The 23,310-nt window shown below is 41.7% G+C and overlaps 1 protein-coding gene across 2 annotated transcripts in view; it reads right to left on the reverse strand.

Moving 5' to 3' along the window:
- smoc2 (SPARC related modular calcium binding 2) overlaps window positions 1–23,310 on the reverse strand; it is a 49,102-nt gene that overhangs the window by 10,058 nt on the left and 15,734 nt on the right. For both annotated transcript variants that reach the window (XM_067235786.1, XM_067235785.1), the window contains exons 3-8: window positions 11,555–11,661; window positions 11,042–11,141; window positions 10,421–10,465; window positions 7,714–7,764; window positions 7,414–7,488; window positions 1,229–1,415 (exon numbers count right to left, since the gene is read on the reverse strand). In XM_067235786.1, coding sequence (XP_067091887.1) covers window positions 1,229–1,415; window positions 7,414–7,488; window positions 7,714–7,764; window positions 10,421–10,465; window positions 11,042–11,141; window positions 11,555–11,661 — 565 coding nt within the window. The remainder of the gene's footprint in view (window positions 1–1,228; window positions 1,416–7,413; window positions 7,489–7,713; window positions 7,765–10,420; window positions 10,466–11,041; window positions 11,142–11,554; window positions 11,662–23,310) is intronic.

Consider the following 23,310-nt stretch of genomic DNA (forward strand, 5'->3'; position numbering starts at 1 on the left):
GAAGGGGGATATGCAGAGGCGGTACGTTTGCTAATGTGTTGCCTGGCGCTCTGCCTGGTACCCTGTTAATCTGATACCAAGATCCAGCATCCATCCCCAGGCCTCTTTAGAACTGGACCCACGTGCACAAATGCTCCATCTCTGCTAGCTGCCCTGCCAGTCTCCCTGACCTCTGACCTCTTGTTCACACAGCTGCACTACCCCTGATGGAGCCCCCTCCTCAGTCTGCACCAGGTGGGGTTGTGTAATACCAGCTACAGTACCAGGTACCATGCTGAATGAAAACAGGGAGATTAGCTATCAGAGGGGAGACCAGCTACCAGATTGGTGTAACCAGCTACCAGAAGGGGGAGACAAGCTATCAGAAGGGAAACCAGCTACCAGAAGAAAGACCTAGGGCCAGTTGCATAAAAATAGACCTAGTCTTAGAGTTAAATGTAACTTTAAGTCCGACTTGCCATAGACACTTCAATTTACCTGTTACATAAAGCTTCCCTATGAGTGACTAATGTAAGACTGACTTAGATAGCCTGTTGAGCTATGCATTATGGGTGAAATGAGACGCTTCACGAAAAAAGAAAAGATGGCAGACACAACAACGACTCTTAACGAAGGAAGATCGACACATTGAAACCTTCTGAAAACCTGTATCTATTGTATGAATACAATACTACAAATTTCATTTGTAGTATTGTAGTAGTTTCAAGTTCATTTGTATGCGTTTTTAAGCTTCTTAATTTAACCTCAACACTATTTCCATTTATCAACAACTCTGGCTATGCAATGCAATGACTTACGTTGTCATCTAATTTAATTAGATGTGGTATCCAATTGAATCAAATAAAATTTTTGCGGAAAAGCAGACCCCAGTAAAAAGTTAAATTAACAAACGTATTTCCTTTTGTAATAAATGATGCTAAGATAATGACGTACTAACAGATCGTTGGCATAGCAACAAAGCTCTTACCGCAGGCTTATCCAGGAGGAGAGGTGGCTAACTTTCCTACCGTAAATTAAGTCTTACTATTTATGCAACTGACAGGCTTAATTAGACTAGTCTAACCTCACAATTTAAGGCCTAAGGCCAAGACTAGTTTTAAACTACATTTTGCAACTGGCCCCAAGTACCAGGTGTTTGAGCAGCTATCAGAGAGGAGACCAAGTCCCAGAAGGGAGACAAAGCCAAAAAAGTAATCTTCAACAGTTGTGATAAAGTTATGTGTCTTACCTGGTGGAAGTGCCAGGGATGGGCCTCCCAGTGTCCACCAGTACACACCAGCAGTACCCAGTGGAGGGGTGGCACTGGACAGGCTTGTAGAGGCCTCCGTGGGCACAGTCTGGCACGAACACTGCCTCGTTCTTATGCTGGCGTGACTCCTCCTGGGCTGACTGCTGTTCCTGGTCACATGATGAGGCTACCAGGGGGGAGAAAGGTGAGTGTACTGCTTCACCAGCCCCCCCCCATAGTATCAGTTACGGATATTAAGGGACAAATGACTGAAAAAGGCTGCCTGTGTCTGTAAAATAATTGAAAATCCAATGAGCCCACACCTTATGTTTGTTTCATTACATCACTGTCAGGGCAAAAACTCTCCATATTTCGTATTTTTTTTCTTTCTATGCTATTGGTCACCCAACTGTCTGTGGGTTTTACAAATATTTAACAAATGAAAAGTAAACACGAAAGAGCTTGTAGTCAGGCGGCTTACAACCAGATTTGAGAAAGATGGGGACATGGCGGACAAAAGCACAACATTTTTTCCACAGGTTCCCCATCACCATACCTTTCAATTTTGAGGGGGTTCCACTTCATCAAGATGGCGGCCATCTTGGATTTACAAAACGTCTGCTATAAATACTAATAGATCAGCTTCCAAGCTAGCCTGGCTCTGCCCTCCTACGTACTTCCGCTCAATTTTATTTTTGCTTCTGTAAATAGGTCTGGCCATGAGGTACGTAAGTCAAATTTTTCAGGTTGATTTTCTACCGGCGAATCAGCGAACAGAGGGAGTGGCTGAGAACGATGACGTTGATGTTGTGCGCTAGTTTGTGTTGTAGTTCCGTAATGGCGGCGGAGAAAGATGCGAGCAAAGCCATTCGGTCTGTTGTGGCAACGCTGCCGAATATCCAACAGTTAAAGCCGGAGCAAGAACAAGCTTTGCTGAGTTTTGTTGGTGGCCATGATGTTGTGGCCCTCCTCCCCACGGGGTTCGGGAACAGTTTGATTTTCCAGCTACGGCAGCTAGCTCTGTTACAGTAGTGGTGAAGGAATTGGCTAAGGCGAACGCTAGCGATTGGTTATGGCAGATCAGAGTGGCTCTGGGCAGATCCAATAGTTTTAAACTTCAACAGAGTACCCGCCTACAAGGAAGTCAACGCTTGTCAATGGAGCGAGGCCAGACTCTCTGTACAAATGCAATGTACGAGAGTCTGTTTAGGACCAGGCTACTTCCAAACCACTTTGAAGGTCAATCTTGGTGTCAAAATATCAATTTTCTTGGTCAATGAATGCAATAAAGGTATTGAGAATATTATTAGATAATTATTTATGCCAAAAATATATTAATATATTCATTCTGGACACAGAATATAAAGTTATACTGAACTTTAATGATACACAAACAGGGGAAACAGTGGTTCACCGTAAATAACAAACCCCTTCCCTAAAAGAATTTCCCTTTGTGATAAAAAAATAATCATCTAATCCTTCCAGCAGGTATGCTCACTGCAACTAATATAACTTTCAGTGCTGTATCGTGCTCAGACTTTGTCCAACAGCATGCGGGGGAGAGAGAGAAGCGTAACCAGTATGTCAGCCCCCCCCTGGATTTTCATTTACCTTCCCCCCTCCCAAAAGCAACCCTCCTTTCTTACAAGTTTGCTAGAGTATTCAGTTGATCAGAATCAGAATTCGGTTTATTCGCCATGTATGTTATACAAACACAGAATTTACTGTGGCAGGGAGGTGCAAAACACTAAACATATTCAGATCCTAAATTAAGTGAAGTACAAAAGTTTAACTATTTCTAAGAACTAAACAATCTAAGAATACAACAATTTAAATATAAAATAAAATATATATACAAATTTGAATAGAATGAGCAGCGTGAATGGTCAACATCGGATACTGAGATAAAGTGGCTTATGCATACTGAATTGCCATTAGATGGACTTATAATAGTTAAATAAGTGAATGAATGTCAATGGGAGTCCTTGGCCTTGTTGAAGAGGCCAGTAGCAGATGGAAAGAAACTGTTCTTATGGCGTGAGGTTTTGGTCCTGATGGACCGCAGCCTTCTGCCAGAGGGGAGTAGCTGGAACAGGGAGTGACCAGGGTGGGAGGGGTCGGCCACAATCTTCCACGCACGCCTCAGGGTCCTCGAGGTGTGCAGGTCCTCCAGGTTAGGCAGATTGCAGCCGATCACCTTCTCAGCAGTGCGGATGATACGCTGCAGTCTGCTCTTGTCCTTGGCAGTGGCAGCAGCATACCAGATGGTGATGGAAGAGGTGAGGATGGACTCGATGGCTGTGTAGAAGTGCACCATCATTGTCTTTGGCAGGTTGAATTTCTTCAGCTGCCGTAGGAAGTACATCCTCTGTTGTGCTTGTACATCCTCTGTTGTGCTTGATGTCACATTTGCAACTGCAAAGACTTGTGCAATTCCACTGTGCTTTTTTGCATGAGCACCTTGCTGTAGAATCCTTTGTACAACTGCATTTGATCAGTTCACAAAAGTGCTCCACACAGGAAGCCAGGCCTGGCTGTCTCCATCCATTGTCCATCCCCATCCTTCAGGGCTGGGTATTGGCTGCTGTTTTTTTTCAGATGTTGACCAGATCCCAGACTGGTAAGTGACTCGTTTCACGTGTTGTATCAGTGCTCTTTGGGTTGGTGGAATATGTTCCATTGCTTTGGTCTTCTGGCAGAATAACTCTCTTCTTGCATCATTGACCGATTCCAAGTCACTTGTCTTGTCATAAAGGACAACAGTGTAGCGCTCCAGACGTTGAAAGTGTTGGGAATCTATGCTCACAGGAGTGTGCGGATTTGCTGCTATGTAGTTGAAGGCCTGGGTGACCTCTGGGTAGGAGTTCCAAGCAATCCATGCTGACTTCTTCCCCTTCCCGCAGAATGCTGAGGTTGTGTCACAGCCTGTGTAGCAGTGGAAGACTGGAAGAGCGGTTGACTTGTCTTTGCCCAGAGCGTGGCTGATGGTGTTTATATGCAGATAGGTGTAGTTCTTGCCAGTGCCAAAAGCATCCAGATGTTTGCAGCTGGATACTGGGTGAGCAGGGCATGGAACTAGCCAATGAGGATAACGACAACATCTTTATCCACGGTGCGCACCAAGCAGGTAGAAGAGCCATGCTCCAGGGCATCGAGCAGGTGGATCAGTATCCTGGTGTCGGCCTCTTCATGGTTGCATGGCAGCATGTAGTGGCTGGTGTCTGTGCCGACCACTCTGGTTCCAGATGTAATGAAAACTAGCTTCCCCTCTGGCCACACAGTGGACTCAATCTTCCCTGAGAGAAAGGTGAAGAGTTCCTCCTTGTTCTTAGGGTCACGCAGGAAATCTGGCCAATTCCCCGGCAGCTTGTTCTGACTAGACACCTTCCGTCGTATCCCTTTGCCTCGCTTCTCCCTGGTTGACTCTTTTATACTGCTGGAGAGGTAAGTATCCCAGACGACCTCAACTCTTTCAAAGGTCCCCAAGTGTTTCATGATGTGGGGAATAAAGACACAGCTGGCATATTCGTCAAACGTGGTGATGTTGGTAGGGGACAGGAAGTGGACCACAGCAGCTCCGTCAAGTACTTTGACATTAAAAGTAGCAGGAGGTTGCTGTTGTGTCTTCTGTGTTAGGACGTTTAGCAGATCTGACTTCTTTCCCAGCCGTAGTTTCCCTCTGTCGGATAGAGAAGGAGGGTATGGATGATTTCATTCACATTGTCCAGGAAGGATTTGTATGTCTCAGAATTCTCTTCAAATCCATCTGCATTTAAACGGCATCGGAGTGGTTCATGAGTAGACTTTTGGAATACAATACACAATGTCCAATCCATCATGTGCACCAGACTTCAGTTGAAGGCAGCCGCTGCAACATACAAAAATTCTATAATATTAGCCTATAGTTTGCGTATGTACTTTGACTGGTTATTATTGGTTTCTGACATGACAAATTATTTAATTAACCAATAATTATTATTATTATTAATACTATCAAGTTCTTCTCACAGTACAATTTCTCACCTGATCATATGTTCAAGTATGGCCCTGTCTTGTCAGATGTTCTGGCGTAGCAGATCTGGTGGCGACGGCAGGCAGGACCATGTCAGGCGCGTGCTTTGTGGTTTTAAAATTCTCTAATCTAACGTTAACGTCAACTCTGCAGAAGTTACAAGTTCAGACAGCACTTGTGTGAGCTATAGTTAGAGGGGTGTTCACTCACTTTATTTCTGACAAAAATAAATGGGAAATTAATAGGAAATGACAATATGGCCATTGTAACTAAGATAATTGTCTACTAATTTGCCTAATTGTGTAAATATCATGCAAAAACAAATGATCTACTGTTTGTAAAACATCACTTACTGATATTCCTAACATCTTTCTGCATTCATTGACCCAGAAAATGTAAATTTTGACACCAAGAATGACCTTCTAAGTGACTTGACATTTATAGGTTTTACATGCGAACAGCTTGAAAATCCAAGATGGCAGCCATCCACCATCTTGATTAAGTGGAACCCCCTCTAAATTGAAATGTATGGTGATGGAGAGCATGTGGAAAAAATTTGGTGCTTTTGTCCGCCTTGTCCCCATTATTTTGCTAAGCCACCTGACTATTGTGACTTAATCTCATAACTCCATTGGATCCTCAAACTGTTAAACTTCATAGCTCCACCCCGTCTCCATCTTGAAGTGCTGCATACAGCGGAACCTACAAGTATCTTAACTTGTATAAAGACACAATTCCAACTTTAAGGATGCAGTATTCAATAATAACATTTTGGGGTTATTTTTTAATTTTCTGAAAAGTAATGGTTGAACATACAAGGTTTCCGCCCTACAGCAACAATTAGTGATCCCTCTGACCAAACTGTCTTCTCTATGTCTCTCTGTCAGTGCACATTTCTATTTCTCTCTTAGACACACACACAAGCATGCAAGCAAAAGCACCCACTGAACCCACAAGCACACATACAAACTACACTGTCCCAACAATATAATTGTTCATATATTCATTGGATTCATGGAGTGTGACACTTCATGCCAACACAACAATAAATTTTTTCAGGTTTCATCAACCAGGGATCAAGGTTCTTGTCAACCCCTACTCTATCTCTTTCTCTCTGTTCGTCCCTCTCACAGTCTCTCTATCCAATGCATCATTTTTCTCTATTTCTCTCCCCCTTTCTCTCTCAATATCCCCTCTCTCTTTTCCCCTCCCTCTCCTTCTCTTTTTATCCTCCCCCTCTCTCCCTTGTAGCATTAAACTGCTGCACCAGGGAGAATAGGATAAGAGTTTCCTCCAGCCCAGTGGAGGGGTGCCACTCTTCCATTACTCTACTTTTTTCACCCTCTGGCCTCGGATGCAAAAGCAGGAGTAGGCATATCCCTTTTCTTTTGTTTATATTCAGCATGGGGCTTTACCCACATGCAAAGAGCTTCCCCCTCTCTCGAATCTCAAGCCTGTCTCTCCTCACCAGAGTCCTTCCCCTCAGCATCAGTTTGATTCTGCTTTGTCAAAAACAAATAGAAATAACATCCTGCAGAGAAACCCTGACCCACCCAGAGGCTCATGGGTAATGGAAACCATCAACACCATGTTTGCATTGCTTTTATTAGTCGTAAATCAGGACAGAGTGATTCACACACGCAAATGTACCCATGCACACAAATGTTCAAGCCTGTGCACACACACAACACAATACCACAACACGATTCTCATTATGTGCACACCAAAATAGCATTGTTCCAAAAGTATGCAATCGTTTTCCCCAAAGAGCGAGAGAATAAATAAAGAAGCCATTGATCCATGCAATGACATCAATGTGTGAGGGAGGAGGAGAGAGCCTGCCAGAGAAATGGAAGATGCTCCATGTGCTCACAATTATAGCCACGAGGCCCAGCAAAGCCACACAGCGAGAGTTCAGAGCTCTGGGTCCAAACTGCCATCAATGTGAAGGACAGGATATAATCTTAATTAACAAAATCTACGAATCAGTGGTCTTCTCCATTGTCCAACTTCATGTTCATAGGAGAGATAATTCATCAGTAAATCTCATTGCAGTTCTCGTAAATCTGTAGTTCGTTAGTTGGATGTTTTTGGGAAATAATCGGGAGTTTTGGGCATCTTTACAGAATGCTTAATGTGAATGAGCTGTAGAGGAATTTGTGTGTGAACTCACATTGCGTTCTGGTCCGGTTGTTCTGTCTGCTACGGACCTGCTCTGTCCACAGTGTGGGATACTGAGAAATTATGTCTAAGAGAAAACAGTTTTATTAGAGAACATTCCATCACACAAGCACAAGCATGCACGCGCACACACACATATGAAGCACACATGCACACACACATGTAGGAGTAGCATAACGGTTTTTGTGGTAACATTGTCAGATGGTTACATCAGCATTTCCAAAAAGTTTGATGATAATGTTGATGGAGAGGAACATAGGGATGAGGATGAATATGTAAACATAGATCTTACCTTCCTCATCTGTCTGGGACTGAGTCTCCACTACCAGACCAGTGGACTCATCTGCATTAAGAATGGAGAAGATTTGCAAGGAAACTACAATTACAAGAGTAAACTAGATGTGGCAACACTTAAAACAACCTTTAGATATTTGCACATGGCCCGGCCAAGAGCGATAGAGTAGAGAGATTCAAATTCACAGAGAGATGGAAAGAGATTGTAGAGAGAGGGAGAGACAGAGAGACTTACAGTGAGTGTAGATATGCAATAGTGGTCATGATTTGAACAGCTGTTTGGCAGTGTGTTATCTATGTAGCAGAATATGGTGGAAGAAGAGGACTGGAGAGAAAAGAGAAGAGGTGAAAAGGAAAGAGAGGAGGTAGGAGAGACTGGAGAGTATAGGAGTAAAAAGAAAAAAAGAGGGAACGTAGAAGGAGAGGAAAGAGGGGAGGAAGGAGTAGAGACTGGAGTAGAGGAGGGAGGACAGGGGGAAAAGGAGGCAGGAGAGGAGGCATGTGAGGAGAGACCAAAAATGAATGCACCATCTTGCCACACACATGTTTGAGATGAACCAATTAACAGAAGGGGGAGGGGGGCAAAAGCAGGGAGTCTTGGTCTTTTTTTGTTTGATTTGTGGAAGAGGGAGGGAAGGAGGGAGTGAGGGATTGGGAAAGGGGCTAGTTAGTCTACAGCTCAGGCCACAGGTGTGGTAAACCTTGCCAACACATACACGCATGCACGCATGCACACACACAACCTAACACTACTTTGTGGTGCCTACATGTTGCTCCTCACATGTGAATGTGCACTGGAGTCATATTAGAGAAGACAGGGAAATCCCAATGCATTTTGTGGCTGTGCAGCATCAGTTTGTGTCAACTTATTTAAAAATGTGCTTCAAGTCATCAAGTCTAACACTAAATTTGGATATCCAGAATTAAAATTGATATCACAGTAGCAATGGATAATACAGTAGCAAGGAGGACCACCTAGACAGGTGTAGCTAAACATGGACACCACAAATCTAAAGTTTGTTCTGAGATGAGATCAACTAATAGACTGAACCACACACTTCCTCTTTCTCTCTTTCCCTCTTGCTGTCTCTCTCTTTAGTAGTCTTCCTCTATATTTCTTCTTTTCTCTTTCTCTTTGTATCTCTGGATTTTGAATCCTTCCTTGCTAAGCCAGCAAGACAATCTCTGTGGTTCTGACATCAGCCTGTATACAATCAGATTAACAGACTTCAAAGTTAGACAGAAGAAAGTATGTCACACACGTGCGTGCAAACACACACACATCAGCCAGGGCTGGAAGCCATGAGGAAAGCTCTCTTTCCAGATCTCTTCAGAGCAATTGAATCAAATGCTTGTAGCTCTAAAATGAAGTCAGTTTAAGTGACAAGTGAAAGACATTTAAACTCACACTTGCATGTTATTTAGTGGCTCAGGTAAAGACAGAAAATAAGAAAGAGAGAGGAGGGAAAAGAGTGCAGTGAGAAAGTAGAGAAAAAGGGTGGAAAAAGAAAAAGGTGACGTAAGAGGTAGGGTAAAACGAGGACCTGTCCAAAAGAGGACAGGTTGATTCAAAGCTGTGACAGGTTGATTCAAAGCTGTGATCAATCACTAACAGTTTTTCTGGATGTTGCTGTGGAGAAGAGGCAGTTACAGTCATAGGCTAGGTTTGAGGTTTGTTAATTGTGTGTGTGTCTACGAAATCCCAACACAGATTCTCTAGTTTGACTCACTCCTCTGTCCAGGAGCGTTGCTAGACATAAAGCTCTACTGGGGCACAGGCCCCTCATTACTCATATCACTTGTTTTCTTCTTCCAAGCTTGAAGCATGTTCAAGCGTGTTACACACTCCCAAGAAGTGTACAACACAATGCACTATAGAAACTTCCCTTGTTTAACCCATGATACGCACAGATCAGGGACGTAAGTTAAATATTAGCTTCGGCAGGGACATCAATAGTTAATGTGAGCGCACGTCAAGCTATTTATTTCTCATTTATTTAAGCGCAAATAGTTTTTTGAGCTTCATGTAATATAATAAGTTGGACTTGTGTTGTTATTATGTTTGAGTCCGAATAATATGATCGGTAGGCCTATTATTTAGAAACTTTCTTCAGTTTCTTTAGCCTACCTCAATTCTGACTTGCGTGCCGACACCTGGAATTCTTTGTGCCGCTGCAGTGGACATTATAGCAAGCACAGAAGAGCGCGCGGACATGGAATTCTGCAGGTATGCATCAGTTTGTGTTTTCGGTTAGACTGCGTTGATTTTACAAGCCTTGATTGGGACACTGCATTTCTTTTTTCCGGGATTATCAATCTAAATGACTAATAAAGTAAATTGTTAAAACTCAAATTTGAGATTTACTGGGGCACAGCAGATTTATACTGGGGCACATGCTCCAGTAAAAAGGGTCTAGTAACGCCCCTGCCTCTGTCCCAGACAGCCTTGCGTCACCAGCCTCAAAGGGCTGCTCTCACTTTCTCAATTAACAAAATGTTGGAGAGGCAAGCTCTAACATGTCAATCCTTCATAACACTTTACACATGTTCAGTTACACAGGTGCTTACACACACAAACACACTTTCTCACTCTCTCTTACACCCCCATACACTTGTTGTTTTATGCACACACACATAAAACAACAAACAATGAAATATATATATATATTTTGTAGTCCTGTAGTTTTCCCTGGCTTGCTACTCACCTGCTTTCCCTGGTTCTCTAGTACTGGCTCTCTCTTGCTTTGACCCTGAAATTATAGGTTTCACAGTTAGCCATGAACATTATGATACTGAGTTAGCAGCTTCCCATATAAAGCCACCAAGTATTCGGCACATACAGAACCTCAAATACCCACAGGAACTGCATGCTCTGTTTGCTGCCTCACAACTACAGTCACATGTTGGACTCCCAACTGAGGCCCAGTGAGAACAAACACACACAGGGACATGTGGCATTGGTTACTTGAGTGTTTGGCAGATGCTGTTAGCCAGGAACGCTGCCATTCTTTGCAGTTTAACTTTGTTGCTCAACTCAGCAGCAGTGGGATTTTCTACTGGACTTATACACACCATTCCCTTACCCTTGAGCAGTCAGAGGCCAGCATCAGCTAATACTGAGGTCTCAGAAGAATCGCTCATTCTGACTTTTCCCATGAGAGAGCTGATTGCATTATGGTCTGGCAGAAATATTCTTCACGTTTGCAAGAATGTCAATTTTGCTGTGTGACCAGGTTAAACAAGCATGGTCATCATTGCTAAATAAATTACAATTGATGTCACTAGTACTATATAATGCTGTGAAGTTTGAGTCTGGACCTGCCTACCTTGGCATCGGGGCTTCTTATTGGCCACTGCTGAGCCACTGATTGGACGCCCGTTTGGGGTGACACACCAGCAGTAACCTGTGTAACTGTGACACTGCACCTGGGGTCACAGTTACACACACAGTTAAACACAGTAGTGGAGCAATTATTAGGACCAAACTGTCTACATTTATATTATATTTATTCTTTAGCAGATGGTTTATCCAAAACCACTTACATATAGTAATTAAAGCAGATAATCAAGAACTATAAGTGGAAAGTTTTAAGTGTCCCAATTTACATGAACTAAGTAATATACAAACCCCTAAAACTAATTCTAACCCCCAATCACTGTAGTTTTGCTCATATTTAGATAAACCGTTAATTGGAATAAACGTGTATGTGTGTGCCAGACCTGGGTTAATCAGAGAGATCCAAGAATTTGAGGTGAGTTTGATTTGCTTTGCAATTAACACTTAATAATTTTGGGTAATTGACCCATGTCTAGTCTTGGTGTCTCTGTATGCATCTTACCTCGCTGTAGGTGCCGTCAGGGTTACAGACAGGGACAAACACCTGAGGAAAGAGCTTCTTGGCCTGCTGCTCTGTGTACTTCTTCTCTGCAACACATCTAGACGTATCTGGAAAGCAAAACAAATCACCAGGATCACTAAACATTTCTTAACAGTTCTCATAAATCTGTTCCTGGACATGAACAAGCACATCAAAGCTAGTAACATGACAGTCAGCAGGGAATATTCTACTATGAAGAAAAATAAAGAAATAAAGGGGAAATAGTTTAAATGTTTAAACATTTCTTGGCTATCACGCACAACAAACGTAAGCTAGTCTACGAAGCTACCATGGAGCAAGGCAGGAGGCAACAAAAAGAATGGATAACGTTATTGCCGGGCTCTCAAGTCTCAAGCATTCGCCGTGAGACTCACGCATTTCAACCAGTTCACACACTCTCAAGCAACAACACCTTGTATTTCTCACTCTCTTGTATTTGTCACTCTCTTGGGGATAATTTGTATGGACAAGGCGCAGGCATACGGGTCAAGGTATATTTTGGCAGATTGTTTTTCTATCACATTTCGCAATTGGTCAAGCAAATATTTGAGCCCTGCGCTACCAATTGAGGCTTGGCAATTCCCGAGACACGCCTACAAGTGTTTTTGTCCCCCAATTCCCATCACAAAATCGGCAAAGGGGAGACAGATCATACGTGAGGGGGGTAAGTGTAGCAGTAAGGGAAGCAGTAATACCAAATTTAGTACAAAGGTAGTTCCTTGGTAGGTATTTGATTATTACTTAATAAATATATCCTCATTGAGAATTACTTGTGAACTATGACCAATAGTAAGAAAGAATAACTAATCAATTACTAATTACAAAAGTAACATGTCTAAAAGGTGAACAATTGTGTTTTTTCACTCTTAACATGGTCATAACATTTCAGAAGCTTGTGCCTCAAATGGGTTCTTTGTGGAAACCAGTTTATGAATATTATATCCCCCCAAATATGTTAGCTACAGGTTGAGATTGTGACTACTACTCCTACCAAAGGATTGGACTGTTCTCTGTTTATGTCCATCTTAAACATAGACTAATACAAATAATTATCATTTGTTTAACATTTTTAATAATTAAGAAGTGATGCTGACACGCTCATGACTGGATTAGTTCACTATTATGAGCTCTTGAGTGTCAGTTCAATATGTCTCAGACTCCAAAGACCTACCTTTATATTACAGTAGCCACCTGAGGAGGACTTCTAATGTTCTCTTGTCAAAATCGTTAATGAAGACATGGGCTGCATTTATGTTGCGATAGGGGCAAAACCCCATCTTCCAGATTACAATGTTTGTTAGAATATCACTACTGCTTCACAGAAATGTATGCTTGTACAGTATGTGTCAAATATAAAATTAAATAACTTTTTATATTACTTGTGAAAAACATGTTAACTCCTCACTAATTACTCAAGCGTTACCTTGTCATCCAGTAGGAACTACTAGTGATGTGGACCATTATTTTACTTGTGAAAAACATGTTGAATCCTCACTAATTACTCAAGCGTTACCTTGTCATCCCGCAGTAACTACTAGTGATGTGGACCATTATTTTAAAGTGACAAACATGTTAACTCCTCACTAATTACTCAAGCGTTACCTTACATTTACATTTAGCAGACGCCCTTATTCAGAGCGACTTACAGTAAGTACAGGGACATTGCCCCCGAGGCAAGTAGGGTGAAATGCCTTGCCCAAGGACACACAGACATTTTGCACAGCCGGGAATCGAACTGGCAACCTTCTGATTACTAGCCCGATTCCCTAACCGCTGAATCGGGCTAGTTACTGCGGGATGACTACCTTGTCATCCCGCAGTAACTACTAGTGATCTGGACCATTATTTCAAAGTGAAAAACATGTTAACACCTCACTAACATGTCACCCCGCAAGAACTACAACATAAAACAACTGCAGTGATTGGGTCTAAAAAAATAAATAATTATATGCACTGGAAGATTTCCATGAAATCGTAAAATAAAATCGTACGTAATGCAAAGATGCACAACTGTGCATGCAAGAATAAAGCACTGTGTAAAATATGTCTGAATTAAACAATATGATGAAACCTAGCATTTAAACAAAAATTCAGTATTTTGGAATGAAACATTCAACACCTTCAACAAACTGTGATGAGAAACTGAGTCAAACATAATGGCTAAATAAGTAATAAGTAAGTAAATGGATAACACTAACCCAAACCAACACTCTATAATGAGTCTAGCGCCACTACTGCGAAATACAACAGCAACGCAATTCCAAAGGGATGAAAATTATGAAGAAAGAAAGAACAAATAACTCAAATAACTTGCTTGATAACCCGATTCAGAGAACAGGAACTTGGCCCAAAACGCTAGCTATAGCAGCTGGAAGTGCTGCCTTTTTTCTTTCGGCGCTCATGTTATCAAATTGGACCGCCCACACAGGCTGCGAAGGGCCGCGTTTTGGCAGCTGGTCAAATTTTTTCGCCAGATGTTATTACGATTTTACTACATTAAATGTATACTACGGTGAACATTTGTAAAGTTGTAGACTTTATAATAACTTTTTAAATATTACTTTTGAGGCCTACGTAGGCCTACTTTACCAATATTCACCCTATATAAAACCTAGCTACACAATGTTGGTAACGAACGGCCATTCCATGTGGTTACCCTGATAAAAACGTATGAAAAATATAGCTGCAAGCAGCAATGGCGGATTCCTCCTTCAAAATGGCAAAATGTTGTAAAATTTACATAATACACTGGGATTAACTAGAATACTTGAAAATGTAATTTCTGTCAGAATAAAAAAAAAGAAAATGTTTATACCTCTGACTGGATTAGAACCCACCACCCTTTTCACATCAGCACTGCATCTCATCCTTCTAAGCCATTCACAGACTTAGACATTTTACTGTTCAGTTTTTGTATCAGAAAATAAGATATTTCTCCAATGACATGCATTGTCAGATTTGGTTAAAGTTCAAACAGCTGTAATTTAGTATCAATGTTGTATCAATATGCCAAATTTCAAAACTTTTTACCAATGAGTTCATGAGATAAATTACAAGAATAATAATAAATATAGCTGCAAGCAGCGATGCGGGTTCCTCCGCAAAATGGCAAAATATTATAAACATGTACACTGTAGAAGATCGAGAGTTGGACAACAAGGGAGCAAAACTACTTAATGTTTGGCCAACAACAGGCTGAATGGGGATTTGAACTCATGAGCATAAGGTTACAAAAGTCAGTCCCTCTATCCTCTCTGCTACACACCAACTGTTGAGATTGTATGAAGAGAAAGGGCAGAGTATTAGCTTTGGTCAGCTTTGGGACAAAGGTTAAGAAATGGTTGACATTTCAAGGTGAAATTGCATGAAATCGTGCATGGTATTTCAGAATGATGTCATCCTGTTTAACTAAACAGATCAAAATTATGACAGGCCAAAAGATAATGGCTGGATTCCAACCAACTACCTTATACTTTACAGGTCACCATGCCAGCCCATTGAGCTATTCTCAGTGTTGAATATTGTCATGTTCAGCTACTGTATAAAAAAGTAAGCTGTTTCTCCTGTGGTAAGCGTTGTTAGATTCAGCCTAAGTTGAAACTGCTTGTACATTTCCTATAAAAACGGGACAACGGTGATGACTGGGTTGCTGCTGTAAAGAATAACTTTCTCATGGTTTTTTAAACAGGTTGTTTGGAGTGCCATAACTTGTCATGGAAGGGAATTTTAAATCATGCCTAGCATCAGTGGGAATGTGTCCTGGCTTAGGTTACATTTTACATTTACATTTAGCAGACGCTCTTATCCAGAGCGACTTACAGTAAGTACAGGGACATTCCCCCTTAGACAAGTAGGGTGAAGTGCCTTGCCCAACACCGTCATTTGGCAGAGCCAGGAATCGAACCGGTAACCTTCAGATTACTAGCCCAACTCCCTAACCGCTCAGCCACCTGACTTCCGGGTTACAGAAATGAATTTGTGCAACAGGCAAGGGATCCACCTGAACAATCAATTTACTTCATTAGAGATAACCATTAGAGTTATCTCTACCATGCATAGACTACAAGTATCTAGCTACTGTGGTGAACCTGGCTTGTTTTGCAGTCGTTTACACAGTCTCGATAAACAGATGATCAGAGTGTTGTGATGGGCTCAAATAAACACGCATTGCTATGTTTTACAACCGGAGGATTTATCGGGAGACTAGAAACCGTTTGGTCAGAATAAAAAATTAAAAACTATGCGTCTGACTGGTATTGAACCTTGATTACCAGCACAACATCTCAGCCAATTGAGCCATTCCCAGGCATGGAATACACAAAGTTCAATAACTGGATAATTAAAAAAAGCTGTTTCTCCAATGGCGAGCATTGTCAGATTTGGTCCAAGTTCAAACAGCTGTAATTCAGTCATATTTTGACATATCAAGGTGAAACTTTGCATGGTACTTCAGAGGCATGTCACCTTAAAGCTTATTAGGTTTGAACCATCCTTCAAAAATACATTTGATTTAGTGACACAAACATATTGAGGCAATGTGGACATTTACATAAATACACCCATTTCAGCCATTTTGTATTTGATTCAATTGCCTTAAGTAACGTTTTTAAATACGTCAATGATACATATCTTACCAAATTTCAAGTCAATTTCACCTTTGGTTCAAGAGAAGAGGAATTTTGAAGGTTTTCCCAAATTATCACAGTACAGGAAAATCCATCATGGCGGACCTTATGAGTCCTTGAGGCTTTCTTGTTCCTCATGAAAAATGAGGCATGCACACCAAGTTTCAGAAAAATTGGAGCAATGGGGTGGAAATGCCATCACTTTGAAAATCGGACTTTTGGGCGTGGCCTGTGGCGCCCCCTATGGTCCGATGTGGCCCATATTTGGTGTGGGGGTACCCACTTGGATGTAGTATCAATGTGCCAAATTAGAAAATTTATGACCAGGGACTTTTTGAGATATTGGGGCGCAAGGAGAAGAAAAATAATAATAATAATACCAACAATAACAATAGGTTCCCTCCTACCGGAGGAACCTAATAATAAGAATACCAACAATAACAATAGGTTCTCTCCTACCGGAGGAACCTAATAAGAAGAATACCAACAATAACAATAGGTTCCCTCCTACCGGAGGAACCTAATAATAAGAATACCAACAATAACAATAGGTTCCCTCCTACCGGAGGAACCTAATAAATATAGCTGCAAGCAGCGATGCGGGTTCCTCCGCAAAATGGCAAAATATTATAAACATGTACACTGTTGAAGATCGAGAGTTGGACAACAAGAGAGCAAAACTACTTCATGTTTGGCCAACAACAGGCTGAATGGGGATTTGAACTCATGAGCATAAGGTTACAAGTCAGTCTCTCTATCCTCTCTGCTACACACCAACTGTTGAGATTGTATGAATACAAAGGGCAGAATATTAGCTTTGGTCAGCTTTGGGACAAAGGTTAAGAAACGGTCGACATTTCAAGGTGAAATTGCATGAAATTGTGCATGGTATTTCAGAATGATGTCATCCTGTTTAACTAAGCAGATAATCAAATTTATGACAGGCCAAAAGATAATGGCTGGATTCCAACCTACAACCTTACATTTAACAGGTCACCATCCCAGCCCATTGAGCTATTCTCAGTGTTGAATATTGTCATGTTCAGTTACTGTCTGAAAAAGTAATCTGTTTCTCCTGTGGTAAGCGTTGTTAGATTCAGCCAAGGTTGAAACAGCTCTAATTCAATCATATTTTGACATACCAAGGTGAAATTGTTTACGGTACTTCAGAGTGATGTCATCTTGAACCCTATTAGGTTTGAAAAACCATCATTCAAAATGACATTTGATTTAGTGACACAAACATATTGAGGCAATGTGGACATTTACATAAGTACACCCCTTTCAGCCATTTTGTATTTGATTCAACTGTCTTAAGTAACGTTTTTAGATACATCCATGATACATATCTGTTCAAAATTTCAAGTCAACTGGAACTTTGGTTCAAGAGAAGAGGAATTTTGAAGGTTTTCCCAAATTATCAGCGTACAGGAAAATCCATCATGGCGGACCTTATGGGTTGAATTGGAGCAATGGGGTGGGAATGCCATCCCTTTGAAAATTGGACTTTTGGGCGTGGCCTGTGGCGCCCCCTATGGTCTGATGTGGCCCATATTTGGTGTGGGGGTACCCACTTGGATGTAGTATCAATGTGCCAAATTAGAAAATTTATGACCAGGGACTTTTTGAGATATTGAGGCGCAAGGAGAAGAAAAATAATAAGAATAAGAATACCAACAATAACAATAGGTTCCCTCCTACCGGAGGAACCCTAATAATAAGAATAAGAATACCAACAATAACAATAGGTTCCCTCCTACCGGAGAACCCTAATAATAAGAAGAATACCAACAATAACAATAGGTTCCCTCCTACCGGAGGAACCTAATAATAAGAATACCAACAATAACAATAGGTTCTCTCCTACCAGAGGAACCTAATAAGAAGAATACCAACAATAACAATAGGTTCCCTCCTACCGGAGGAACCTAATAATAAGAATACCAACAATAACAATAGGTTCCCTCCTACCGGAGGAACCTAATAAATATAGCTGCAAGCAGCGATGCGGGTTCCTCCGCAAAATGGCAAAATATTATAAACATGTACACTGTTGAAGATCGAGAGTTGGACAACAAGAGAGCAAAACTACTTCATGTTTGGCCAACAACAGGCTGAATGGGGATTTGAACTCATGAGCATAAGGTTACAAGTCAGTCTCTCTATCCTCTCTGCTACACACCAACTGTTGAGATTGTATGAATACAAAGGGCAGAATATTAGCTTTGGTCAGCTTTGGGACAAAGGTTAAGAAACGGTCGACATTTCAAGGTGAAATTGCATGAAATTGTGCATGGTATTTCAGAATGATGTCATCCTGTTTAACTAAGCAGATAATCAAATTTATGACAGGCCAAAAGATAATGGCTGGATTCCAACCTACAACCTTACATTTAACAGGTCACCATCCCAGCCCATTGAGCTATTCTCAGTGTTGAATATTGTCATGTTCAGTTACTGTCTGAAAAAGTAATCTGTTTCTCCTGTGGTAAGCGTTGTTAGATTCAGCCAAGGTTGAAACAGCTCTAATTCAATCATATTTTGACATACCAAGGTGAAATTGTTTACGGTACTTCAGAGTGATGTCATCTTGAACCCTATTAGGTTTGAAAAACCATCATTCAAAATGACATTTGATTTAGTGACACAAACATATTGAGGCAATGTGGACATTTACATAAGTACACCCCTTTCAGCCATTTTGTATTTGATTCAACTGTCTTAAGTAACGTTTTTAGATACATCCATGATACATATCTGTTCAAAATTTCAAGTCAACTGGAACTTTGGTTCAAGAGAAGAGGAATTTTGAAGGTTTTCCCAAATTATCAGCGTACAGGAAAATCCATCATGGCGGACCTTATGGGTTGAATTGGAGCAATGGGGTGGGAATGCCATCCCTTTGAAAATTGGACTTTTGGGCGTGGCCTGTGGCGCCCCCTATGGTCTGATGTGGCCCATATTTGGTGTGGGGGTACCCACTTGGATGTAGTATCAATGTGCCAAATTAGAAAATTTATGACCAGGGACTTTTTGAGATATTGAGGCGCAAGGAGAAGAAAAATAATAAGAATAAGAATACCAACAATAACAATAGGTTCCCTCCTACCGGAGGAACCCTAATAATAAGAATAAGAATACCAACAATAACAATAGGTTCCCTCCTACCGGAGAACCCTAATAATAAGAAGAATACCAACAATAACAATAGGTTCCCTCCTACCGGAGGAACCTAATAATAAGAATACCAACAATAACAATAGGTTCTCTCCTACCAGAGGAACCTAATAAGAAGAATACCAACAATAACAATAGGTTCCCTCCTACCGGAGGAACCTAATAATAAGAATACCAACAATAACAATAGGTTCCCTCCTACCGGAGGAACCTAATAAATATAGCTGCAAGCAGCGATGCGGGTTCCTCCGCAAAATGGCAAAATATTATAAACATGTACACTGTTGAAGATCGAGAGTTGGACAACAAGAGAGCAAAACTACTTCATGTTTGGCCAACAACAGGCTGAATGGGGATTTGAACTCATGAGCATAAGGTTACAAGTCAGTCTCTCTATCCTCTCTGCTACACACCAACTGTTGAGATTGTATGAATACAAAGGGCAGAATATTAGCTTTGGTCAGCTTTGGGACAAAGGTTAAGAAACGGTCGACATTTCAAGGTGAAATTGCATGAAATTGTGCATGGTATTTCAGAATGATGTCATCCTGTTTAACTAAGCAGATAATCAAATTTATGACAGGCCAAAAGATAATGGCTGGATTCCAACCTACAACCTTACATTTAACAGGTCACCATCCCAGCCCATTGAGCTATTCTCAGTGTTGAATATTGTCATGTTCAGTTACTGTCTGAAAAAGTAATCTGTTTCTCCTGTGGTAAGCGTTGTTAGATTCAGCCAAGGTTGAAACAGCTCTAATTCAATCATATTTTGACATACCAAGGTGAAATTGTTTACGGTACTTCAGAGTGATGTCATCTTGAACCCTATTAGGTTTGAAAAACCATCATTCAAAATGACATTTGATTTAGTGACACAAACATATTGAGGCAATGTGGACATTTACATAAGTACACCCCTTTCAGCCATTTTGTATTTGATTCAACTGTCTTAAGTAACGTTTTTAGATACATCCATGATACATATCTGTTCAACATTTCAAGTCAACTGGAACTTTGGTTCAAGAGAAGAGGAATTTTGAAGGTTTTCCCAAATTATCAGCGTACAGGAAAATCCATCATGGCGGACCTTATGGGTTGAATTGGAGCAATGGGGTGGGAATGCCATCCCTTTGAAAATTGGACTTTTGGGCGTGGCCTGTGGCGCCCCCTATGGTCTGATGTGGCCCATATTTGGTGTGGGGGTACCCACTTGGATGTAGTATCAATGTGCCAAATTAGAAAATTTATGACCAGGGACTTTTTGAGATATTGAGGCGCAAGGAGAAGAAAAATAATAAGAATAAGAATACCAATAATAACAATAGGTTCCCTCCTACCGGAGGAACCCTAATAATAAGAATAAGAATACCAACAATAACAATAGGTTCCCTCCTACCGGAGAACCCTAATAATAAGAAGAATACCAACAATAACAATAGGTTCCCTCCTACCGGAGGAACCTAATAATAAGAATACCAACAAAAACAATAGGTTCCCTCCTACCGCAGGAACCCTAATAATACCAATAATTACAATAGGAATTCCTCCTGACGGAGTAAAGCTAATAAAAGGATCGATCTGTTGAGCCAGCATGCCCGTAGTTGTTTTGTTTGAGAGAAACGAGCTGTCACACGTTGCACACAACACACACGCGTGCAGACGATGTCTGCTTTTTTTTTTTTAATCAGCGAGAAATTCAAGGAGATGGACAACATCAAATTAATTCTCGAAGTTGAAAAGCACAGGAGTTGCATGACCCCCAGCACCACTTTTACAAGGACAACGTAGAGAAGGATCAATGCTGTAGCCTGCAGGGCTGACAACTTTGTTGGTGGGGCCATTAACCACGACATTTCACATGTGTTTGCACATACCCCCGAGACGAGCTTTCAGGGGTGTTCGCGCGTTTTTCCATCACATTTCGCAATTCACCTATTGCTAAGCCCCGCCCCCCTTAGTTACTGTTGCTAACTCGGACAAACTATCACAGCTGACTAGAGTTTTAGCCGTCAAATGGGACTTCATTATGCAATAGAGGGATACGTACAGAATTTAAAAGTAGATATGGAGGATGACAAACTTAAATTGAAGGCGAGACAGATCTCAATGCAAGAGGAAGAAGCCTCATCTCACGGTCATCACGATTCAGGATAACAACATCCAAGACCAGCATTTTTCATGCACCGCAGGGTAAGATTACATTAACTTACCTTCAGTTAATTTAAAGATCCTGTAAAGTATTCCATTTCAAGTTCATCACACCACAGAATAATGTGTTATTAACTACCCATCCAAATTCGAATGGGAAAAAAACACAGACAAGTATGTTAAATTAGTCTTTGAAATCGTGAAAAAATCAGTACTCTTCTCTGCTTGAGACTGGGGGGGCGTGTCGCCTGAAGGAGCTGAAGCTCGGCCCGTCGCTGCCTACCTACGACCCAGATAATGGACGCAACGTCAAGCCGAACAAAACGTATAGAATTAGAATTTATTTGTTCAATGAGTGAAACATACAGATGCATATAAATAAAATGTTCCCCTGAGCTGTAACAGTAAAAAGTGACACCAGAGACAGCAGACAGTGAGCTCTCCAACTAGGCTTCTTCTAGCACATTAGCTACCATTTCACCAAAATACCATCATTCTACACCGAGTAGCCTAATATCAAGTTAGCGGTTTGCACTAACTCATAGCAGAGGTACCTCTGGAAAAGTTATCAGAATCAGAAATCAGAATCAGAAAGGGATTTATTCGCCATGAAAGTTTGCACAGACAAGGAATTTGCTTTGGCAGGAAGGTGCATACAATAAACATATACCTCAAATTTACATATGTGGACTAACTATACTAAGGGTACATAAACTAGCAGTACTAAGTGGGATAAATATAAGTTGCCGTAAATTACAATATAAAATACAAATATTACAAAAAAAACAAATGTACAAGATACCATGTTATGGTGCAGTGCAAAAGCAGAGTGATTTAGGCAATGAGTCATTTGAGTCAGTGTGGTCCCTTGGCCTTGTTGAAGAAGCCAACAGCGGAAGGGAAGAAACTGTTTTTGTGGCGTGAGGTATTGGTCCTGATAGACCGCAGCCTTCTGCCGGGGGCAGTGACTGAAACAGGGAGTGTCCAGGGTGGGAGGAGTCGGCCACAATCTTCCTCGCTCGCCTCAGGGTCCTCGAGGTGTGCAGGTCCTCGAGGGTAGGCAGATTGCAGCCAATGACCTTCTCAGCAGTACGGATGATACGCTGCAGTCTGCTCTTGTCCTTGGCAGTGGCAGCAGCGTACCAGACGGTGATGGAGGAGGTGAGGATGGACTCAATGATGGCTGAGTAGAAGTGCACCATCATTGTCTTTGGCAGGTTGAACTTCTTCAGCTGCCGAAGGAAGTACATCCTCTGTTGTGCTTTCTTGATGAGGGAGCTGATGTTCAGTTCCCACTTGAGGTCCTGGGAGAGGATAGTGCCCAGGAAGCGGAAGGACTCCACAGTGTTGACTGGGGAGTCACACAGGGTGATGGGGGTGAGTGGGGCTGTGTTCCTCCTGAAGTCCACAACCATCTCCACTGTCTTAAGGGCATTGAGCTCTAAGTTGTTCTGGCTGCACCAGGTCACCAGGTTGGCCACTTCCCACCTATAATCAGACTCGTCTCCACCAGAGATGAGCCCAATAAGGGTGGTGTCGTCCGCAAACTTCAGGAGTTTGACGGACGGATGACTGGAGGTGCAACTGTTGGTGTACAGGGAGAAGAGCAGAGGAGAAAGGACGCAGCCCTGAGGTGATCCGGTGCTGATGGACCGGGAGTCAGAGACTTGTGTTCCCAGCTTAATGCACTGCTTCCTGTCAGACAGGAAGTCTGTGATCCACCTGCAGGTGGAATCAGGCACGTTCAGCTGGGAGAGCTTGTCC

This window comes from Osmerus mordax, chromosome 5 (genome assembly GCF_038355195.1).
Source record: "Osmerus mordax isolate fOsmMor3 chromosome 5, fOsmMor3.pri, whole genome shotgun sequence".
Classification (NCBI taxonomy): domain Eukaryota; kingdom Metazoa; phylum Chordata; class Actinopteri; order Osmeriformes; family Osmeridae; genus Osmerus; species Osmerus mordax.